A 20,510-nucleotide genomic window follows, 5' to 3' on the forward strand; every position below is an offset into this window, starting at 1 on the left:
TCAGGCAATAGGAAAAAGGAAGCAAACCACAGAGATGCTGTCAGCATGTTTTGAGGCTTCGCCAGGTCTGTTCAACCTTCTGCAGCTGCTCCTGCTGTCACCCACTGTTGTATCTGGAGCTTTAATCCTAGAATAACAGGCAGGTAGAACTTTAGAATGTAGTAATCTGATTGGCCGTGGGAGCTGTCCAATCTAGCTCCGTAAGGGAAGTTTGAACCAGCCTATCAGGTGTGACCTGGGGTGTGAACAAAGGATATATAGCCAGGCAAGCACTGACAGACACACCCGATGACTGACAGTTTTTATTACAAACTGATATAAACTCCACAAAACTGAAGGTTTTCTCAGAGTACATTTCACCCACCCAGCTGCCCGCCTTCCAATTTCCATGTTTTGTACCCCCAGGCCCTCACACGCCCACAAAAGGTATAAAGAAATGGTGTCACACAGAAGCAAAGGAATCCGAACATTCCCACTTCTCCTGACAAAAACAAAAACACCCTACCTTTGTTCACCCACCACTCTGAAGGCTCAAACACACATATGCACACCAACATCTGATTCTTTGGACATGATTTCCCAAAATTATGCAACATCAACTGCAGAGGCTTCCTAGCTTAAAGTGTAACGTTTTGTCCATTTGACAACACTGTTTTTATATTGGCATAGCATTAGGGAGAGCCTTAATGGATATTAATTACATTTAACGAAGGCTGGATTTCTCTGAAAACCAAAACAGGATCAAAACATTTTTGTGTGTGTTCACATTGGAGTAACAGGGGCATTTGCTTTAGGCCATGTTTGTTTGTTCAGCCTCCAATCTTTCTATTTACATGGGCTAAGATGGAAACCATCTGAGTCTGACTCTTCTTGGCTGACAGTTCCTGGGGACCAATAAAAAGGGGGTTATTGCTTGCAACAAATGTTCCCGTTTGCTTCAATGTTTGATTAAGCAGTCTGAAGCTAGGTCGTTCTGTGTAGAAGAGCACCTTGAGAATTGTGTGCTATCCACCTGTCTAGACTGCCGATTACAGCTATCTAGAAATGACCATGTTTTATTAAAAAGTTAGTTATGAGGATTCATGCAGGTTCTTCATGCTTCTTCATCACACAAGTTTCTTGGTTTTGAGGTGCACCCATCAAAAAACAGCAGGGGATTTATGACCAAGAGTCAAATTAGCAGTGAAGCTGTCCAGGGCTGCAAGTTTGTGCCCTCACTCTATTTTTACTTTAAAAATAAAAGCATCCAGCTCTTATGGATGAAAAGAAGTACTTAAAAATTGGTGGTGTTGTGTGTGTGTGTGTGTGTGTGTGTGTGTGTGTGTGTGTGTTTTGACATTCTGGCAGCCCAACCTTATTCTTGTTCCTCATCCACCCACAGCAAGTTCCACTGATTTCATGGTGCTTAGTCCTACAAAGTGTACATTACATTCTGTGGCTTAAAAAACAAAGTATGTGGCTTGATCAGCCTGTCTATTTGTAAATGAATGATTGCTGTTAAAGCAGAGTAGAACGAGGAAGTACATTTGTCATTTGAATGAGCATTTTGCCCAATGCCAGTTTCTCATTTGCATTGCAAAACAGTTGCAAGTCAAATTTCAGCCTCATGTGGAAAGGTGATTGATTTGGATATTTAATTTTTTTTATTAAGTTTCAACATTTTTAAAAGAAATACAATCAATACACCATTTCGTCTTTTCTCTTATTTTTGTCGACTTCCCACCTCCTTTTCCATGGGGTTCTTGTTTTTCTCTTTCTGCCGCACCCTATCTTCTTGATTTGCATCATCACGTAGCTCCTATTCAAAAGTTATTTGGTGTAGAAAGAATGGCACAGTTTCAGATAGAATGGAGAGATGCCTACACACACAAATCTGTATGCGCAGAGGCTTATTTCAGACATTAAAATGAATTCGTGTAGACTGCCCCTCCCTTTGGTGCTGGCGCAGTAGTAACAGTGTCAGAATAGATCCAAGGAGACCAAGGCTCAAATCGCCACTCACCCATCAGACACACTGGGAGAATTTGAGCTAGTCACCAACTTTTCTCAGCCCACCTTATAGGATGGGCTGTGAGGATAAAAATGGAGGGGGAGGAATGATGCATTGAATGCTACCTTGAGATCCTTGGAGAATGTGTGGAGTATATTTTCTACACAGAACAATATCTGAAAAGATGTTCCCTGTCTTATGGCTACTGTTCCATTACCTTACACATCTCCCGAGAGACCTTCCTATAATGCAGACCCTCTTCTCTGGATAAGCTACCCTTGTCCATTCTCTTAAACTTTGCTTTCAGAATGCTGCTTTGCTTCAATGGCAGCAGACCTTCTAAATTGGACTGAGTATTGGGATCTAGCTTGAAAACATATCTGTAAAATGTTCTGCTGAAGGATTTCATGGAGCACAGACTACCCTTCTTTCTGACAGACTTAGACCTGCTTTGCGTCAGTAAGTTTGCTGTGCCACGTGCAGTCTCTGTGGCCTTGGGCTAACCTAGCCGATCTGTCTCATTCCTGAATACAGCACTTAGGTCCCAAAATCCAAAGGTTGGTGGTGTATATTAGAACTAGCAAAACTGGTGAGATAGTGGAATCAACCCAAAGGGGTTTAAGACAGCAATATATTAAGCTTGAACCTACCAAATAAAGCCACATTTTAAAAATTAACTGGTAAACTTGGTTTTAATAATTGATTGTGATGATATTTAAAAACAATATTAGTATGTCTATAAATGTAGTGGAAGCTGACAGCCACATCTACTCGTCATTCTGATGCTTTTGCTGCTTCTCAACTTTTCCTTTTAATGTAAAGGCACAAAATAAATTGTTATGTTTCTGCTATGAAATGTCGATACTCTCACACTGTAACAGCCCCGAGAGCTGTGTCACTTATATCTCTTATGTTTTGCAACACACAACGAAAGTTGCAAAACGGGGCAGCCAATATAATGTGGAGCCTATGGGGAGGGGAAATGGTTTTTAAGGGCCTTTTGCATCTGAGGCTTTTTAGATAAGAAGGGGTGGGGGAAACAAGTATGTGGCATGAATGTGACATAAAATTATGTATGAGGTGCAGAAGGTGGATAGGGAGAGATCAGCCTTTGTTCCTATCCAGCAGAGCTCTTCCGTCCACTTTGACACTGTGCTGCTGCTTTTGTATTAAATATTATTTTCTTCTCAGATTTTAATCTCTTCCCTGCTCTTCTTTAGAGAACGAGAGGGAAGGATTCGCTTGAAGAGGAGTCAGTTCTGCGAGCGCGCGGGGGGGGGGGCGGGAGAGAGAGAGAGAGAGAGAGAGAGAGAGAGAGAGAGAGAGAGAGAGAGAGAGAGAGAGAGAGACTCCGTCTGACAGGCGCCGATTCCTTCTCCGTTGACTACAGCAAGGCAGGAGCCTTAGTGGACTCCGATTCCCAGCATGCAACGCTAACCCCACCGAGAGGGCCTAGGCGTCACGTTGCATTTCGGGAGCTGTAGTCCTAGAAACCCTTGTTATGCAAAAAAACACGGGGATGAAGTGAGGAGGTGGGCGGGTCCCGACGACAGCCCTCTGGACGGAAGTGTTGCACACGCGCGTTCTCTCAGGCGGACAGGTGAGCAGCCCCATCTCTCGCCCTCGGCGGCACCTGTTCGCTCGTCAGGCTTCTCTGAGAAGCGGGGTGGGTTGGGGGGGGGGAGGGAACGGGGCTTCGTGTGAAGCGTCAAGAGGTGGCGGGTTGGGGCCGGGAACCCAAGCAGGCCGGGGGCTGGGGAAGAAGTCAAGACATATAACGTTGCCCTTTGTCCCGTAGAGTGAGTTAAGCGACTCTCCAAAGTCGTCTCGACTGCAGCCTTTAAAATAATAATAAAAAAATACTTGTATAAACAAGCAAACGGGCAGATAGGGGTGAGGGACGGTCGCCTACTACCGGCACCGAAAGCTAAATTGAGGGGTTTTCGCTTCGCTCTCGGTCTCCACACACAAACACGGAGTAGCTTTTCCTAACTCGGGTCTTGCTTGGTGTGAAACATTTCAAGGCGCGGGATTCAGCCCTGGATTTGGGCTGTGGGGCGAATTGTAAGGCGATGATGGGACTTTGCGCTTCAACTTTTGAGGGGTGGTTTTTTGGGGGGGTTGGGGTGGGAGTTAAGTTAAACGTACCCAGCCTCTGCCAGCGCTGCTGTGTCCGCTTCTCAATCCTCCTCTTCCACCCTCACTCCGCGGTTGTTTTCTCCTCAGAGGAAAAATGCGAAACGTCACAGTTCTGGAGGGCAATAATAATGATAATAAAGGAGTCCAAACTGTCATACGCTGACTTAATCCCTCTCAGACACACATTGTGGGAATAACAGGCGGTGTTACTGGCCTTGGTACGTGATTTTTTAAAATGACATAGCTAGGATTTTTGTTAGTGGGGGCTGACTTTTATAAGGGGAGGGCAAACTTCAGATTTGTATTGATTTTGATTGATTTGGGGTGGGGGCAGCTTTTGATTGATTTGGCTATGCCCATGTTTGTGAGAAATAAATTAATAAGAGGTTCCCCAACCGCCACACACACACACACACACACACACGTAGAAGATCTGAGTTGCAAAAGGCCAGCAAGGGGTTCGCTTTTTAAAAGCAGCTTTAGTCACTTTTTGAGGACTCACAAAGCAGTGTACGAACAGGGTCAAGGCAAGATGTAATGATGAAATAGCCACCATAGCAAGCATACAGGTTAGAAGAAAATCCTTCCTGCCCCACCGGCTAGAGGCTTACTGATTCACTGCTATGATAAAATCCCGAGGTTCTCAATTGTGTTCAATAGGAAGCTCTCACCCAGCTTCACCTGGGCCTAATGGAAGATCCAAAAATGGCTTCCAGTGTGAATGTGCAAGCTTCCTGTTTTGCACAATACTGTAGATCATTGGTAAATTGCCTTCTAAATCCAGCCCGCGGACGGTCCAGGAATCAGCGTGTTTTTACATGAGTAGAATGTGTCCTTTTATTTAAAATGCATCTCTGGGTTATTTGTGGGGCCTGCCTGGTGTTTTTACATGAGTAGAATGTATTCTTTATTTAAAGTGCATCTCTGGGTTATTTGTGGGGCATAGGAATTTGTTCTCCCCCCCCCAAAAAAAAAATAGTCCGCCCCCCCACAAGGTCTGAGGGACAGTGGACCGGCCCCCTGCTGAAAGTTTGCTGACCGCTGCTGTAGATGGATTACTGGCCTCTCCTCTTATTTCTGTTTTGCCCTTCCGGTAGCACAGTTCAGGGGCTTGCTTGACCCTCTTCTGAAGCTCCCCCCCCCCCCCCGGAGACACCACATTATGGTTGGATTGCTAAGGACACTTAGAAGCGCCACTTCTGAGAGAAAAATATGCTCAAGACTTATTCTGTGTGGGTAGAGGTGGAGGTGGAAAGTCAACTTCTTATCCCTTGTAATTTTCTCCTATCTCTCCGCCTCCCCCGCCCTCCGCTGTACATTTTCTGTCAGTAGAAAGTTTATTCCATTCTGTTGTAGAGTGTAGGCCAGGGGTCAGCAAACCTTTTCAGCAGGGGGCCGGTCTACTGTCCCTCAGACCTTCTGGGGGGGCCGGACCATATTTTGAAAAAAAAATGAACAAATTCCTATGCCCCACAAATAACCCAAGATGCATTTTAAATAAAAGGACACATTCTACTCATGTAAAAACACGCTGATTCCTGGACCGTCCACGGGCTGGATTTAGATGCCGATTGGGGTGGATCCGGCCCCCGGGCCTTAGTTTGCCCGTGTAGGCAGTTTTCTCCAAGAGGCTTCTTGTCACTTGCATCTGCGCATGTGACTTGGGTCACTTGGCTATGAGAAAGGTGAGATGGCAGGGCTCTTTTACCTCCTTTTAAGATGTCCCCACCAATCCTGCTGGTTCTCAGCGGTTGTGAAAAGTCTCTGCATATAGTTGAAAGTCTTTGTGTCGATCTGTCTGTATTCCTCCCCACCCCCATGTTCCATGACTGACTCCTGATATTAAAAACAGTATCTGGGGTTCAGGCATGAGATATTCTAATGGTGTGCTATACTGTTCTATAAGATCAACTGAGTATTTCCCCTGTGCTTCAAGGACACTGCGTTCTGGATTTTGAAAACCCTGAGAGTCGAAGACCATTTGAAAGAACAGTCATTCTCGTTTCAGTGACCTAGGACATGTTTGAGTGCCAGATCAAATTACATTCAACTTTTCCTGTCTGGTTGAAAGAACACCTGTTCTCAGATGAATGGAGAGAGTCAACCAGCTAGCAGTGAACCACACTGAAACTCTTGCACTACTGGGATTATATTCAAGTAGTTCAAAACACCCAGCTGCCATAATAATTCATATAACAGCAAGAAAGGCCATAAAGTACAATTACTTAGCCAATAAAAATGACAGTATGTGAGAACAGCAATGAGAAAATATATTATTAATAAATTTTTTTTCTTCTGGATGTGGACAACAGTTTACTTAAAACACATTTTGTAATGGCTTTATGTAGAACAATCTATTTTACTGTGTTAGAAAATGATAATTCCTGTGAACACTCATGCAAGGTGTGCTCAGTGTTTTCATTGCTGTTGCAAGTTTATCTTGATAGCCAAATATGCTGCCAGTCCTTAATATTGTGAGTATGCAATGCTGTTTCTTCCCAAGTAATGCATTTTGTTTGTTTGTTTACTACAACATTTGTAATTTCTATTTTCAAGTTTTATTTGCCTGTGTCCCAGCTGGTAAAAATTAAGACACCTGTGTTTTAAGTAGCATAGGGTGCTGCAGTCTGCCTCTCATTCACTTGCTAGTACTGTACAGTATTGGTTATATTTGCTTGTACAAAAGTAAGGGTCCAGTCGTATACTGCATTTACGTGCACTTTGCAAAATGGGCTGATCTTCTGAATAAGTATACATAGCATTGCTTTGTAAAATTAAGAAAAATGCCAAATAAGTATAATATTATGCTAATTAAGTGTTAAATTATGTATTTTGTATTGTTAAAGCAGCAAAACAACTTTACGGTTGATAAATAATTAAGTAAGTATTGAATATATTTGAATTTCTCACTGAATTGGAAGCCTGGGCTTCACAGTTTCTAAAATTTTAAATCTAGGCAAACACACCACCAAAAAGGACTGACTTATTCTTAGCTGCCAAAGAATGCCAAAGTCTCAGCTGGAAAAGAGAAACATAAAACTCAGGGTTGGGATGAGAAATAGTTTATTCTGATTCCTGAAAGAGGGCCTGGCCAACTGACTGGAACCATGAATAGGAGTACTTACATTGCAATATTGCTTTAGATCCTATGGTATTATATGTAATAATTATGCTTGGGTTAATCTTTCTCCTGAAACAAGAGTTTCAGTAATGGAAAGAAAATGTATTGGCTAAAAACCCAGAATTTAATCTGAAGTGTGGAGATCGGGATCTGCACAAAAACGTAATTTTACATACCAGCATTTTGAAACTGTTCCACTCCACAGTGGCAAGTGGGAAACAGGTGATTATAGATTGCCTCCAATAAATGCTCATACATTTATATAAATTAAATACGTAAATGAACTGAAAGTTACAGCCCTCCCACTTTGCTTCTGCTGTCAGTCCTTTTATCCAGTTTCATCAAGCTGCCTCTCATTCACTTGCTAGTCCAGTATTGTCAAAATAAAAAAAATTCCTTCCTGTAGCACCTTAAAGACCAACTAAGTTAGTTCTTGGTATAAGCATGCACACGAAAGCTTATACCAAGAACTAACTTAGTTGGTCTTTAAGGTGCTACAGGAAGGATTTTTTTTTATTTTGACTATGGCAGACCAACACGGCTACCTATCTGTAACTAGTCCAGTATTGGTTATATTTGCTTGTACAAGCTGAACTGGTGGCTGTTCTCTAAGCTTCTGGCAGAGGGCTTTCATAGTCATGTTACCTGAGCTGCTTTTGTCCGGAGACACCAGATGAACCTGGGACCACCTAACATGGAAGAGGTTAAACAATTGTTAGTTTTAAAACAGTATTCCTAGTTATAGTTTATTGCCATTATATCCAGTTAGAAGTCAAATATGTTAGCACCTTTTCATTGCTTTTCTCATTTTAATTGCAGATTGAATAATAGAAGAATGGATGAAGATGTTTAAAATCTAAGATGTTTGATCTGCAATAATAATATAGGTTGCATTATATCCTGTGAGAACTTTGGGCATTTTCCAAAGATGCTAGCTCCCTTATTCAGCTACCCATCGAGAACATTTACTGTTCCATTGCACTGTACCCATGAAGTTAAAATGTCGGTGTGTCTTGAAGAATTAAGTGTTTAGCCTAAGTATGGCTTTTGGAAAGAAAATGTCCCTTTCTCGAGTAGAAAATCCCTGCTTTCTACTTTTTTTGATAATCTTTCAAGCAATATTCATCTTGATCCTGTACCGAGGCAGCAATTCAACTGTATATCAGACTTCTTTTCCGCTACCTCGCCCATTGGACTATTCAAAAACAGAGGATGTCTATACAAATCTCAGTTTGTTCACTCCTGCTCCTGATAAGGCAAATATGCGGTACTGCACTGAGTCACCAATATTGGGTATGTATTGTAGCAGGTTGATGTTGGTAATGCATCCTAATGATTTGAGTTGCACATGAAAGCTGTATTTGGCTGTGATCCTAACTCGCACTTAGGAGCAGCAGGGCTGCATGAAGTAGTGGAGCCACCATCTCTTCCATTTCCTGGTTGTACTGCTCAGGGATAAGGAGGGACACACACACAGTAAAATTTCCAGTTTTCACTGTGCCAGCTTCTGGCTGGTCCTGCAGAGGGGCCTGGATCAGGCCCATTGGTAGTAGCTGGACTGACTAAGGCTCCAGAAGAACCTCAGCTGGGTGCAGTGGGATCCACCTTGCTCACAGAGCACACCCCACACTGCCAGGACTGGGTAGAGGGAAACCTGCTGCATTCCATCTCTCCAGTTAAGCTGATTGGGTTTTAGGAATGCTTTACCTGTATGTTGGGTGGTTATTATACTGGGACCGATGTGTGAAAGCATCTTTCCTAGTAGCATTAATTTCAAATATTACATCATTCTTTTAGAATATAGAATTTTGATGGGAAATTACTCCTAGAATCATAGAATCATAGAGTTGGAAGAGACCACAAGGGCCATCGAGTCCAACCCCCTGCGAAGCAGGAAACACCATCAGAGCACTCCTGACATATGGTTGTCAAGCCTCTGCTTAAAGACCTCCAAAGTAGGAGACTCCACCACACTTCTTGGCAGAAAATTCCACTGTTGAACAGCTCTTACTGTCAGGAAGTTCTTCCTAATGTTTAGGTGGAATCTTCTTTCTTGTAGTTTGAAACCATTGCTCCGTGTCCGCTTCTCTGGAGCAGCAGAAAACAACCTTTCTCCCTCCTCTATGTGACATCCTTTTATATATTTGAACATGGCTATCATATCACCCCTTAACCTCCTCTTCTCCAGGCTAAACATGCCCAGCTCCCTTAGCCGTTCCTCATAAGGCATCGTTTCCAGGCCTTTGACCATTTTGGCTGCCCTCCTCTGGACACGTTCCAGTTTGTCAGTGTCCTTCTTGAATTGTGGTGCCCAGAACTGGACACAGTACTCCTGTTGGCTTGTATTTTCTAGCGCTGGAATTGCAGGATATCCATTAAACAGTGTATGTGCTTCCTTTTTTGAGTCAACAAACAGCATCATAAAAACCTGTAGCTATATCAACTACTTTTGTTTCTGTCCTTGACTGGCTGGGGATTGTCTTTGTTATGTGTTTGATAAATGGTTGGTTTGTTGTGCTAAGAGAACCTTGGCTACTACAGGAAACATTGATTTGATATTGGATGACCTTCCAGTGGACCCATGTGTTTGAGCTGTTTGACTGTGGAACAGTCTCCCTCTGGAGGTTGCAGACTCTCCTTCTTTGGAGGATTTTAAGCGGAGGTTGGGTGGTCATCTGCCATGGATGCTTTAGCTGAGATTCCTGCATTGCAGGGGGTTGGACTAGATGACCCTTGGGTCCCTTCCAACTCTACGATTGTATGATAATACAATTTTCATATGCTAATTAGGTAATAAATTATACATTTTGTGTTGTTAAATCAGTAAAAGAAGTTTTGACTTTGTCAGAAAGGCAGTACTGTACTGTGTGTATTTACTGCCCCCACCCCAATTATGCATTACTAATGAAAGTAAGGCAGTTTACTTCAGGAGTGATTTCAGTTTTATATCCTCAAAATGCAGGCACAGAAGCAGACAAATTTATATTCAGGCGTTCCAAGCTATGCCTGGGGGACAGGTTTAGCAACTGTTCCCTTCTTCCAGGTGATAGCTGTATGCTACAGGGGCAGTCAATGACCTGACTTTCTGCATAACTTGGGTTTTGATGAGATGTGATTTTGGTTTCCCACTTCTTCCAAATATTCATACTCACACATCTGCCATACAACAGCAGATACACAACTTTGGCTTTGTATTGCTTTGCTATTAAAGGCAGCCCTGTTAAGGGAAGTTTTTAATATTTAATGCTGTACTGTTTTTAACATTTGATTGGGAGCTGCCCAGAGTGGCTGGGGAAACTCAGCCAGATGGGTGGGGTATAAATAATAAATTATTATTATTATTATTATTATTATTATTATTATTATTATTATTATTATTATTATTATTATTAAGCTACCTCATGAGCAAAGCTCCATTGGTGTACTGTATCTTAATCTCATCTGACAAATGTTGCCCAACACTTGGACTTTTTATACATAAGGCATTTGAGACTCAGTCCACATTAGTCTGACAAGAGATTTTGATTGTCCTTTTAACTTTTTGCCTTTGTTGTTGAAATTTAAGAAACCCTATGCTATTTTGGCTAGTGAACTTGCTTTTGTATTTTGGGTTGTAGGATTGTGTTCTTTTTGCATTACTTTCCTATATTAATCCTCCATTGGAAGCAGTTGCTTTTGCTATAAGTAGCTATCCTTTTTAACAATTTCTGTTCATCTTAAGATGTTTTTTAGTGTGCTAGATATTAGCATCCAGTACCTCTTATCTTGCATGCTGCTATTTTTAAAAACTTAATCTTTTTCAGTAACTGCCTGACTCCGGATTTGCGCTTGCATTATCTGCTCCAATGACTGTTTTTCTTACTGCTGTACTGGTTTTGACATAAGGCCAAACCATAGTTTAGCACAGGGGTAGGGAACTGGCTCTTGTGCTTGCGTTGTCTATTCCAGTGTTTCCCAACCTTTTTTGGGCAAAGGCACACTTGTTTGATGAAAAAAATCTCGAGGCACACTACCATTACAGCCCCGTGACGTCAGCGCACAGCGTCACGCCGGGAGGGACGCACGAAAGTGTAAGTTTCAATTTTTTCCCCTCCCCCTTGCCGGGGAACCTCCAAGCTTTGGGGGTGGGGGGGGAGGAGGCAGCAAAGCGAGGCAGGAAGGAGAGCGCGGCTTGGCTGGGTGAGCTTTGGCAGGGGCAGGGAATGAGAGCCGCGAGGCGGGCGCTGCGGACGGAGGCGCTGCCCGCCGAGCTCGCAGGCAGCCAGGCAGGCAGACAGCGAGAGCCCCGCGCTGGGCGGCATCTCCTCGCCGCCGCCGCCCCGCCTCTCGCCGCCCGACTCACACGCCTCCCTCCAGGCAACATCTCGCGGCACACCAGGCAACATCTCGCGGCACACTAGTGTGCCGCGGAACAGTGGTTGGGAAACACTGGTCTATTCCAATGCCTGTTTTTCTTACTGCTGGACAGGTTTTGACATAATGCTCGCCATAGTCTAGCACAGGAGTAGGGAACAGGATCTGGCTGACAAGCCGATTCCTCCCCCCCCCCCCCAACTCTGACAGGCCTCTCACCTGTCCATCACCCAACATCACTATGATTTCAGTTGACCAATTCTTTCTTTGCAGCGAAGTCATCACCCTTGGCTTGTGTTTTTTCCACATGACGGCGAGTTCAGAATTGTTTATTACTGTTTTGGAATAACCTCCAGCTTGCTGTGTCATCCAAACCCAAATTGTGTTTAATCTTAACTATGGTTAGCAAAAGCATGCTGACTTGGACTCAAACTCCCATCAGTCCCTGTCCTCCCATCAGATATGACCTGAGTTGTGGTTCAGCAACATCTGGAGGACTATAAGTTCCCCATTTCTTCTCTCTTCTTGTTACATTCCGATCAAGCCAATATTATAAGGTGGGGAGTGAAATGAGAGGGAGTTGTGATGGTACTATATCCTAGGCAGCATTCATTTGGTTTTGATAAAGCTTGTGTAAATCATTCTGTGCGGCAGTGGCAATATCAGCAAATAGGAGCCAGACAAAGTATAGTTGCCATTCTGTGACTCCTGATGGGAAAGCAGTAGATTTGCAGTAATGAAATTCACACACTTGAAAAAGTGACACTGTCAATCTTTCAGCCCTTGTCTAGGAAAAAAAAGTAATAGCTGACTCAATCCAAATAGTGTAGTCAGGTTGTGGAAGAGATGGTGTTCTTTGCTTTTGTATGCAGTAAATGTCTAGGGTCCTCATTAGTAGTGAGAAGAAATAACTTCATTTCCATATTCTTGAAGGGTAAGGTTTGTAGTAGGCTGTGCTGCTTTTTGAGAAGATGAGTGTACCCATGATTGAATCATCAGTATAATCTGCTTAGTTACCAATGAAGTCTTCTGCACCAACCATGGCCATAACCAGTTCTGGATTGTAGTGTGGTGCAGGCAGTTCCTTTGCACAGGGCGCTGAGCTGAGGGGGCACAAAATAATAAAAATGATAATAAAACCTATATTTATACAGGCACCTACTGAGAAGATCCATTTTAAAAGCAACAGCACTAAAAGGAATTATTGTGAAGATAAGGAATATTGGGTGTGTGGGTGTCCCAAATTCTGTCCTTGCCCAGGGCACCATATTACCAAAATCCTCCCCTGCCATTACTATTACTGAGAACCGTAATTGCCTTTTCCCCTTGAATCAGCAGATCTGATCCCTCCTAGTTTAGAGAGCTTGTTGGAAGCTGCCCAGAGTGGCTGGGGCAACCCACTCAGATGGGCACGGATTATTATTATTAATTATTATTATTACTATTACTATTATTATTATTATTTGGTATGTTAACTTTAATTTTATATGCCTTAAGTAAGTGTGGTTTGACTTCCTATGCTCTCCTCCTACCCTTTTCCTCCCCATGAAGCCAACTGAATATCTTGAACCTTTTAATCCTCCTTGTTCTGCATAACTTACTCTTATTTTCCAAACCATTCTAATTACAGTGGTACCTCAGGTTACATACGCTTCAGGTTACAGACTCTGCTAACCCAGAAATAGTGCTTCAGGTTTGCTTTGCTTCAGCATGAGAACAGAAATCGTGCTGCAGCGGCAGCAGGAGGCCCCATTAGCTAAAGTGGTGCTTCAAGTTAAGAACAGTTTCAGGTTAAGAACAGACCTCCGGAACGAATTAAGTACTTAACCTGAGGTACCACTGTATGTGATTTATTCAGCTGTTAAAAGAGATCAACAAACAGTGTGGCCAGGTGTTGTTACTCGCAGTGCTTGTCCCAGTGTGGTCTGTCTCCTGTGGATGCATGAAGGAAGTCACACAGTACAGTGGAACCTCGGGTTAAGAACTTAATTAGTTCTGGAGGTCCGTTCTTAACCTGAAACTGTTCTTAACCTAAGGTACCACTTTAGCTATTGGGGCCTCCCGCTACCGCCGCAGCACGATTTCTGTTCTCATCCTGAAGCAACGTTCTTAACCCGAGGTACTATTTCTGGGTTAGCAGAGTCTGTAACCTGAAGTGTCTGTAACCCGAGGTACCACTGTATGCTCTTCTTGTTTTCCATTTCTTTCTTGTACAGGTGCAATCATTAGATCTGCTTGAGTTAAAGGAACCAACGTTTGTTCTATACAGGATTAGAGTATGGGGATACTCTAGTCTGCAGTAAATCCATTCCTCCTTCACTCTAAACCAGCTTATATATGCAATTTAGTTGTAGTGTCCTTGCTGTGCTGGTGCAATGTCATATTCAACTGCGTGCTGGCATAGCAATTGGTGTTCCCTTGGCATAAGAAGGATCAGTCCCTCAGAATAGTAAATAGAGTTGGTCAATGTATAGCTTTATACCAGCCTCTGGTTTCAAGGCTGCTATTGATTGTGAAAATGGAACACTTTTAATTTAAAAATGTTAATTGAAGCGCTATGACCCCACTGACCCAAGGAAGCTGCATTGTATACTTAATAGCTCTTGCTGTTTAAAGGCAAATTAAGTACTGATTCCACAATTAAATATATTTTCTGTGAAGTACTTATATAAAAACATGCTGGAATTTAAAAACTACCTAGAGTTTGTAAGAAAGCAGTTGACTAGCTTCTTATTGCAAGGGATTGGGTGATTTTTGCCTGTCCCTAATTGATTTTGCGTTCTGACATAATGGCCTTGTTTGGATGAGCCTTGGGATCATGCACTCATCCTTGCACAAGTGCAAAGAAGCATTCATTTTAAACTAGCAGCAGCTTGCTGGGGGCATCTAAGCTCAGGCAAGCTGCAAATCAAATTGTACTCTTATGAAGCTGGCTTGCTTTAGTTTAGTTTAGCCATAGTTTAGGGTTTGGACCGAATGCTAAACCAGTTAATCTTAAATGGAAGTAGAAGCCTCTAATCTCCTCTGCATCCTTATCAGAGGAGAGGGGAAATGCACAGGCCTGAGGCTTGGAAAGGCTTGCTCTCCTAATGCTAATTAGTGGTTTAGTCAGTTATGTCTGAGCTCAGCCAGAGCCTCCCACACTCATTCTTGTAGAAGAAAAATGTTTAAATCAGCACCTGTGCTCTACCAACTACCCTCGTAGGAGACTTTATCTCCATGAATAACTTATTCTGAAACTCACCCACTTAACCCTTCTTCTCATACAGTTGGACCCTTAGCCGTCACATTTGACACACTACCCAGTGAAGAAACGATCATCAGCAAAAACCCGTATGTCCAGTCAGGTGGTCACTACAGCCCTCCACACTGTGAGGCTCGCTACAAAACTGCTGTCATTGTGCCACACAAGAATCACGAGAAACACTTGCAGCACTTCCTCTATTATCTCCATCCCTTCCTTCAGCGCCAGCAGATTAACTACTGTATCTACTTGATTCATCAGGTAAGCCAAACCAAAGGCACGTTGCAAGTCTCTTTAACATGTTTTTTTGAATAAAATGAGCTAACGCAAATGTCTGATAAGTACAGAATATGGGAGTGTGCCTGCAGTTTCGATATACGGCTGTCTATAAATTGCTCCTCATAAAATCAAAATCTGCTTCTGTGGAGAAAAAAGTTGAAATGTCAAGGATGCTGCTGCTTTCTAAATTTCAAGTGGTTAATCTTCTAATCAGCCATGCTGCTTTTATGCCAGATGGAGTACATGCTATGAGTGCTGCTTAGTCCAAACTCTTCCTATGGATGTTTCTATGAAATAATGTGATCTTCTGGGGATTTTAAAAAATAAAAAATAAAATCACATGTAAAGATCAGAAACAAAAGGGAAGTACTGAAGAGAAGGCCATTTGTGGAGGGGTTAATTAGTTGTTTTTCATTTCTAGGTGTGAATGTGTACAATTGATATCAGGCTTGATATCAGGCTTGTATGTTACAAATTTTGTGGTCATCACACTCATTATTAACCATGTAAACACTTTACAGCTGTTAACATATTCCAGTCCTGAAATGTTGGCAATCTTGGTCCAGTGATTATTAGCTCCATTTTGCTTCTTCCATTTCCTCAGATCCTCATTCTCCACTTGCCTTTCTTCATGTTCTTCTTTACTTAATAGCTATTCTTCACCCTTATTTTAGCCTCCTTATCTCTCATCCCATAGTCCAGCTGCTTGTGTGAGGTGGTGATCCCTTCCTAACCACTAATTTTGTCTTTCCTCACAGTTGCTAGACTGCAAACTAGTTTCTTCAACAACTGATTGATACGCCAAGCATGCCGAACATCTCAGTGTCACAAAAGCAGCACAATATATTATGAGCGCCCTCTAACCAATTCATCATTGTGTTCTAAGGCTGATTTTCGTTTTCTCTTTTCAGGCTGGAAGTGGCCCATTTAACCGAGCAAAGCTTCTTAACGTTGGAGTCCGCGAGGCCATGAAAGACGATGACTGGGACTGCCTGCTTCTGCATGATGTGGACCTCATTCCAGAGAATGATTATAATGTTTATGCCTGTGATGATTATTTCCCCAAACAACTGTCCACTGCTATTGACAAGTTATACTACAGGTAATAAATATCCTAAGTAAAAGTATACTAGGCCCATATTACCATTGGCTGGGGAGAGGAGAAGAAATGTAACACAAGTAGTACAAAAATGTAAACAGTACAAATTAAAATGAATTTATTAAATAATAATTGTTTAAAAATTATAAGGGTTAACACTGGGCCAAGTGCTTTGCAGTCAACCAGCAGTTTTGCAGGTTCTGGCAATTTCATTTTTTACGATGCAATTGGACAGAATACGTCTACTCCTTTTCCCTTTCTAACATCGCATGCATATGGATTAGGGTACGGAGCATAAAACCACACAGGTGTTCTCCTGCATGCGCTTCTTTTGTATGACACTTTGAACTGCAATCTGATTTGGGATTGTAAATCCCATTGAATTTATTTGCAATTTATTTTTATTTGCAAATACAACAAACCTTTAGAAAAAATGTGGCAGTGAGAAGCATACAATCAACAATAAAATGTTCTTCATAAAACAAGTAGAAAATACATTCGATAAGCCTAATACATCAACACAGCACACTTTAGGAACGCCGTTGAGTTTTAAGCAGGTGTGTAAGTGCCAATACTGCAAGTGCCCTCCTGGTGTTCATTGGAAGCACATTCCAAAGTGCTTTGTTTCTGTTGTAAGGAAAAACTGTTTTCTGGTATTTTCTTACTTCTAAGTATGCTTAAATCATGGCCTTAACATTGAGATGTAAGAGAGAAGAAACTTGGAAGGTATGTTTTTAAGGATACTGAAGTCTTGAACTTTTTCCAGAACTAATACTCCCTGTCTTCACAAAACTTGCATGAATGTGAAAGTCATTGTTTCCTGATGCTCCATGTAGGACCAAATAAAAATAAAAGTATTCTAGTTTGTTGTGCCAGACACATGTACTCTTTGCTTTCCACAGTGCAGTGCAATTTTTATTTATTTATTTTTTTGGTAAACTGATCTAGGTTTATTTTTCTTTGTAGTTTCCCTTACTGGTCCTTTTTTGGTGGTGTAATTGCTTTGACCCCAGAGCATTACATGAAGATAAATGGGTTTCCAAATACCTTCTGGGACAAAGATGGTGAAGATGATGACATTGCTGAAAGGTACTATTGAGGAACAGGCGTTGAAAAAGGTTGTGATAAATTCAAACATAACAACAGTTAAGTTGTGCCTGCTTAAAAGAATGAAGTGAGAGCTCTCCATCACTCAGTAGGACCTCTGTTCAGAAAGTGGTTGGTAATTACTTCATTTGATAGGTTGGATTTAAAGGTGCCCTTTTGCATGTGGAATGTGTTTTCCATTCAAAGAAGCACTGTTTTGCACCTTTAGTTAGAAAAGTGTGAGAAAAGTTGGCTGAAATGGCAGAACATTTGAAAACCGTCCTCTGAAATCTGCTATTCCAAGGACGGGGCTCTATGGTGCAAGAATCTATAAACAAGCCTGAAGCTGCACTGCAGGGAACAGAAATTTTCACTCTGTTGTTTGTTTGTTTTTAAATCCAAACTCCTTGTACCATGTGACAAGCTGCGTAGGAATTTCCAAAGCAGTTTATGATAAAGGGTAGAAGATTGCTGTCTGAGATAAAAGGGCACCCATACAAGCCTTTGCAGACAGCTAAAAAGACTTTAGATTGGGATGTGTACAGGGGGCTGCAAGGTGACAAGGTGGTTTCCTACTGGGCGTTGAAATAAATGTCAGCCAGTTGCTAGTTTGAGCAAAGATCAGCCCTATCAAACATGAATGTGGCAAGGTCTTGTGAAATTTCTGTTCATCTTTCCTGGGCATTCTTCTGTTCCCAAACACGGTTGACAGAATATAAAAATGTAAATGGAACACTTTGTTCTAACTGCTGTTCAAAGTAAAGGTGACTAACCTGTGGGCAGTATCCAGGCCTTCCTGCCCCATGTTTTGTGCCCCTCAAGATGTCCCCAAATTTGTTGATTTCTGTTGAAAGGCAAAATTATCCCCCCCCCCATTTTTCTAGTTGTTAAAAATGTGTTAACATTGACTAACTCCAGTGTGATGCCAAATTGTTTTTGTGCCCTTCATGCTCCCTATTGGTCCATTTTATTGTTATTAATTGCCATTCCTGAGGATCTCCTCCTGTGATTCTATGGTGCCTAATAATTATTGTGACACCAACCCCCCCCCCCTTCTCTAATTCCTCCTTTTAAAAATTGTTAATGAATGATAAATAATTTAAAACAGTGCAGAATAGCAGATGGGAAAGTATTTTGGAATGTAGACTTGATAACTGCAGTTCTCACTTTGGCCCAGTGCAGTTGAAGCAGAGAAATCTGACACGGCATCACCAGCCTGATAGGCTTTCATACTGGCCACTGAGGCTGTGAAGCCATTGTCAGCAAATGTGGTTGTATTAGGACAATGTTACTCGTATGCCTGCCCCCCTTTCAAAAAAAGGAAAAACCATTTCTAAGGAACAGCATTGAAGCTCATCAGATTGAACTTCAAAGAATTGGTTTGCTAACCCTAACCCTGATACAGAGTAGAGGCTGGTGCTAAAATCTGTTATTTCGGGTTTTGTGAGCCATTTTTGAGCAGAGGCAGAGCAATGCACCCAAGGTAGGACAAGAAAGAAAACGGCTGGCCTGATCTTATATAATTCCACCCACCAAGAGCAAATTATCCAGCCATCTTGTGTCTGTGTCACTGCTAGACAGAAAATAATTGACAATCACGAACCCTTAGAATATGCCAGTCCTAACCATTTCACCTTTGTTGCTGTCTGCCTTGATTTTGCCATTTTTATGGAGAAATGTTCTGAAATGCATGTACTTATGCTCGTAAATTAACGTTTTCACCATCTCTTCACTTCAAAAGGATTGCTATCGCAGGAATGGGAATAGATCGCGTTCCACTTTATGTTGGGCATTACAAAATGATAGACTATGGACAAGCTGCTGAACGTGTACAGAACCTTAAAAGGTGAATACAGATTTTCTTCTTTCCATGACAGGATTTACATGCACTACACTTCCCAGCAGACAGGGCTTGTAACACATTGCATCCGCACCAGATCAAACCACACCCTCACCCTTGAGCCAGGATATATATTTAAGTAGTAGAGACTTACAGTCTTTGGCACCTCAAATTCATTGTTTATCAATGCAACTACCAGCAGGATGGAGCAAAATATTTAAATATCTTATTGGTAAACATCTCCCCAACAGCCAGAGTTGAGGCATTCCAGCAGCTCTACTGGAATGCAGATAAATGAAGAGCAGAGGTGCCTATCAGCTACATCATCTGACGTAGAAACTCTTCTCAGCCTTAGCTGTTGTGGCTGCTTTGAGCTGAGAGATACTGTATATGCTCAGAGGCACACCAAGCAGATTACTGGACTGCCCTCGGTTCATAGCACTCAGATAGATTGAAAACTATGCCACTCTTTGGCTGCACCTGGCCCTTTTGGTTTTGAAGGCTCTGCTTGTGAAGGTATTCAGTCTGCCACCAAATTTCCCAAAAGAGCCTCATGTGCTTAATAGCACATTCCTGGGTGAGGCACCTCCTACTTGGAAGTTTTTCTTTGCAAGAATTCGCCTATGTATTCATGTTTCATAATGCTAGAAAATTTCCTCATCTCTGCTGAAAAACCTAGACCTGTAACATTGATATCTGATTAGCATTTTTCTCTCTCTACTGTCCCTGCCTCACATCATTCCACCTTTACTTTCCCCTCTAGGCCTGCTGAACTGAACACTAAAAAAACGTGGAGAGATGATGGGATGAATTCTTTGGAATACAAACTCTTGGGAAAGAAGAAGTACCGTTTGTATGTTAACATTACTGTGGATATTGGGGCTGCACCCGTCCTACCACCTGAGGGCAAAAGCAATGGAAACAAAGCCTGACTCTGGCAGATTTGACTCTTGCAGTGCTGGAGTTTGCTGGGTACAAAAGGATTGTGTGGTACGCAGACATGAAGATGCATTTTTAAAGCTTCTATTTACAAGTAAAATAATAAAGTCACCACGAATGAACACGTATTAAGTTTGTGTATTTGTGGAAAAGCATGCAGCCATTGTAAAGTGCGATGTCTACTGAACCCTGCACTCTTACTCACCTGCACAGTTCTTGAAGAGCAAGTGTTAGATCTTATAACCAGTTACACTGTGATGTGGATACTTGGCATTACTGTATCCTCTTAACCGTATGAATGTAACGTAAATTTATGTATTTGTTCTATTTTTAGACATCTTTTGCATTATAAATTCTGTTCTCTTGCACCAGTGTTAATGCTTTAAGGTGGCAGTTAAGTATTAAATGTGTTTCAAAGTG

At 42.1% G+C, this 20,510-nt stretch overlaps 1 protein-coding gene and 2 long non-coding RNA genes across 4 annotated transcripts in view; 1 reads left to right on the top strand and 2 right to left on the bottom strand.

Moving 5' to 3' along the window:
- The window catches only part of LOC308589180, a 59,685-nt gene that overhangs the window by 1,163 nt on the left and 38,012 nt on the right, over positions 1–20,510 (bottom strand). The window lies entirely within an intron of this gene.
- LOC308589159 lies at positions 1,621–4,230 on the bottom strand. The gene is made up of 2 exons (XR_014009111.1): positions 4,139–4,230; positions 1,621–1,798 (listed from the first exon to the last, which is right to left on the bottom strand). It is a non-coding gene; the product is annotated as an uncharacterized lncRNA (long non-coding RNA).
- On the top strand, positions 3,415–20,212 carry LOC308589099 (beta-1,4-galactosyltransferase 3-like). 2 transcript variants are annotated; one of them, XM_081197998.1, is made up of 7 exons: positions 3,415–3,590; positions 8,070–8,543; positions 14,873–15,108; positions 16,038–16,228; positions 17,192–17,314; positions 19,053–19,157; positions 19,915–20,212. In XM_081197998.1, exons 2-7 carry the CDS (start codon positions 8,291–8,293, stop codon positions 20,081–20,083), a joined length of 1,077 nt encoding a protein of 358 aa, XP_081054124.1. In that variant the 5' UTR covers positions 3,415–3,590; positions 8,070–8,290; the 3' UTR covers positions 20,084–20,212. The 2 variants fall into 2 exon arrangements, with proteins under 2 accessions (XP_081054124.1, XP_081054125.1); XM_081197999.1 differs by lacking the exon at positions 3,415–3,590 and adding an exon at positions 3,605–3,656.

The sequence above is a fragment of the Podarcis bocagei genome (assembly GCF_964188305.1).
Source record: "Podarcis bocagei genome assembly, chromosome: 6".
In the NCBI taxonomy this organism is placed as follows: domain Eukaryota; kingdom Metazoa; phylum Chordata; class Lepidosauria; order Squamata; family Lacertidae; genus Podarcis; species Podarcis bocagei.

What these genes read in the sequence shown, in the direction of transcription:
- LOC308589099 (XM_081197998.1), top strand. Translation starts at nt 8,291, where the DNA reads ATGGCTTTTGGAAAGAAAATGTCCCTTTCTCGAGTAGAAAATCCCTGC. An exon ending in CACTGAGTCACCAATATTGG is followed by an intron (nt 8,544 to 14,872) that starts GTATGTATTGTA and finishes CTTCTCATACAG; the next exon opens with TTGGACCCTTAGCCGTCACA. An exon ending in GATGATGACATTGCTGAAAG is followed by an intron (nt 17,315 to 19,052) that starts GTACTATTGAGG and finishes TCACTTCAAAAG; the next exon opens with GATTGCTATCGCAGGAATGG.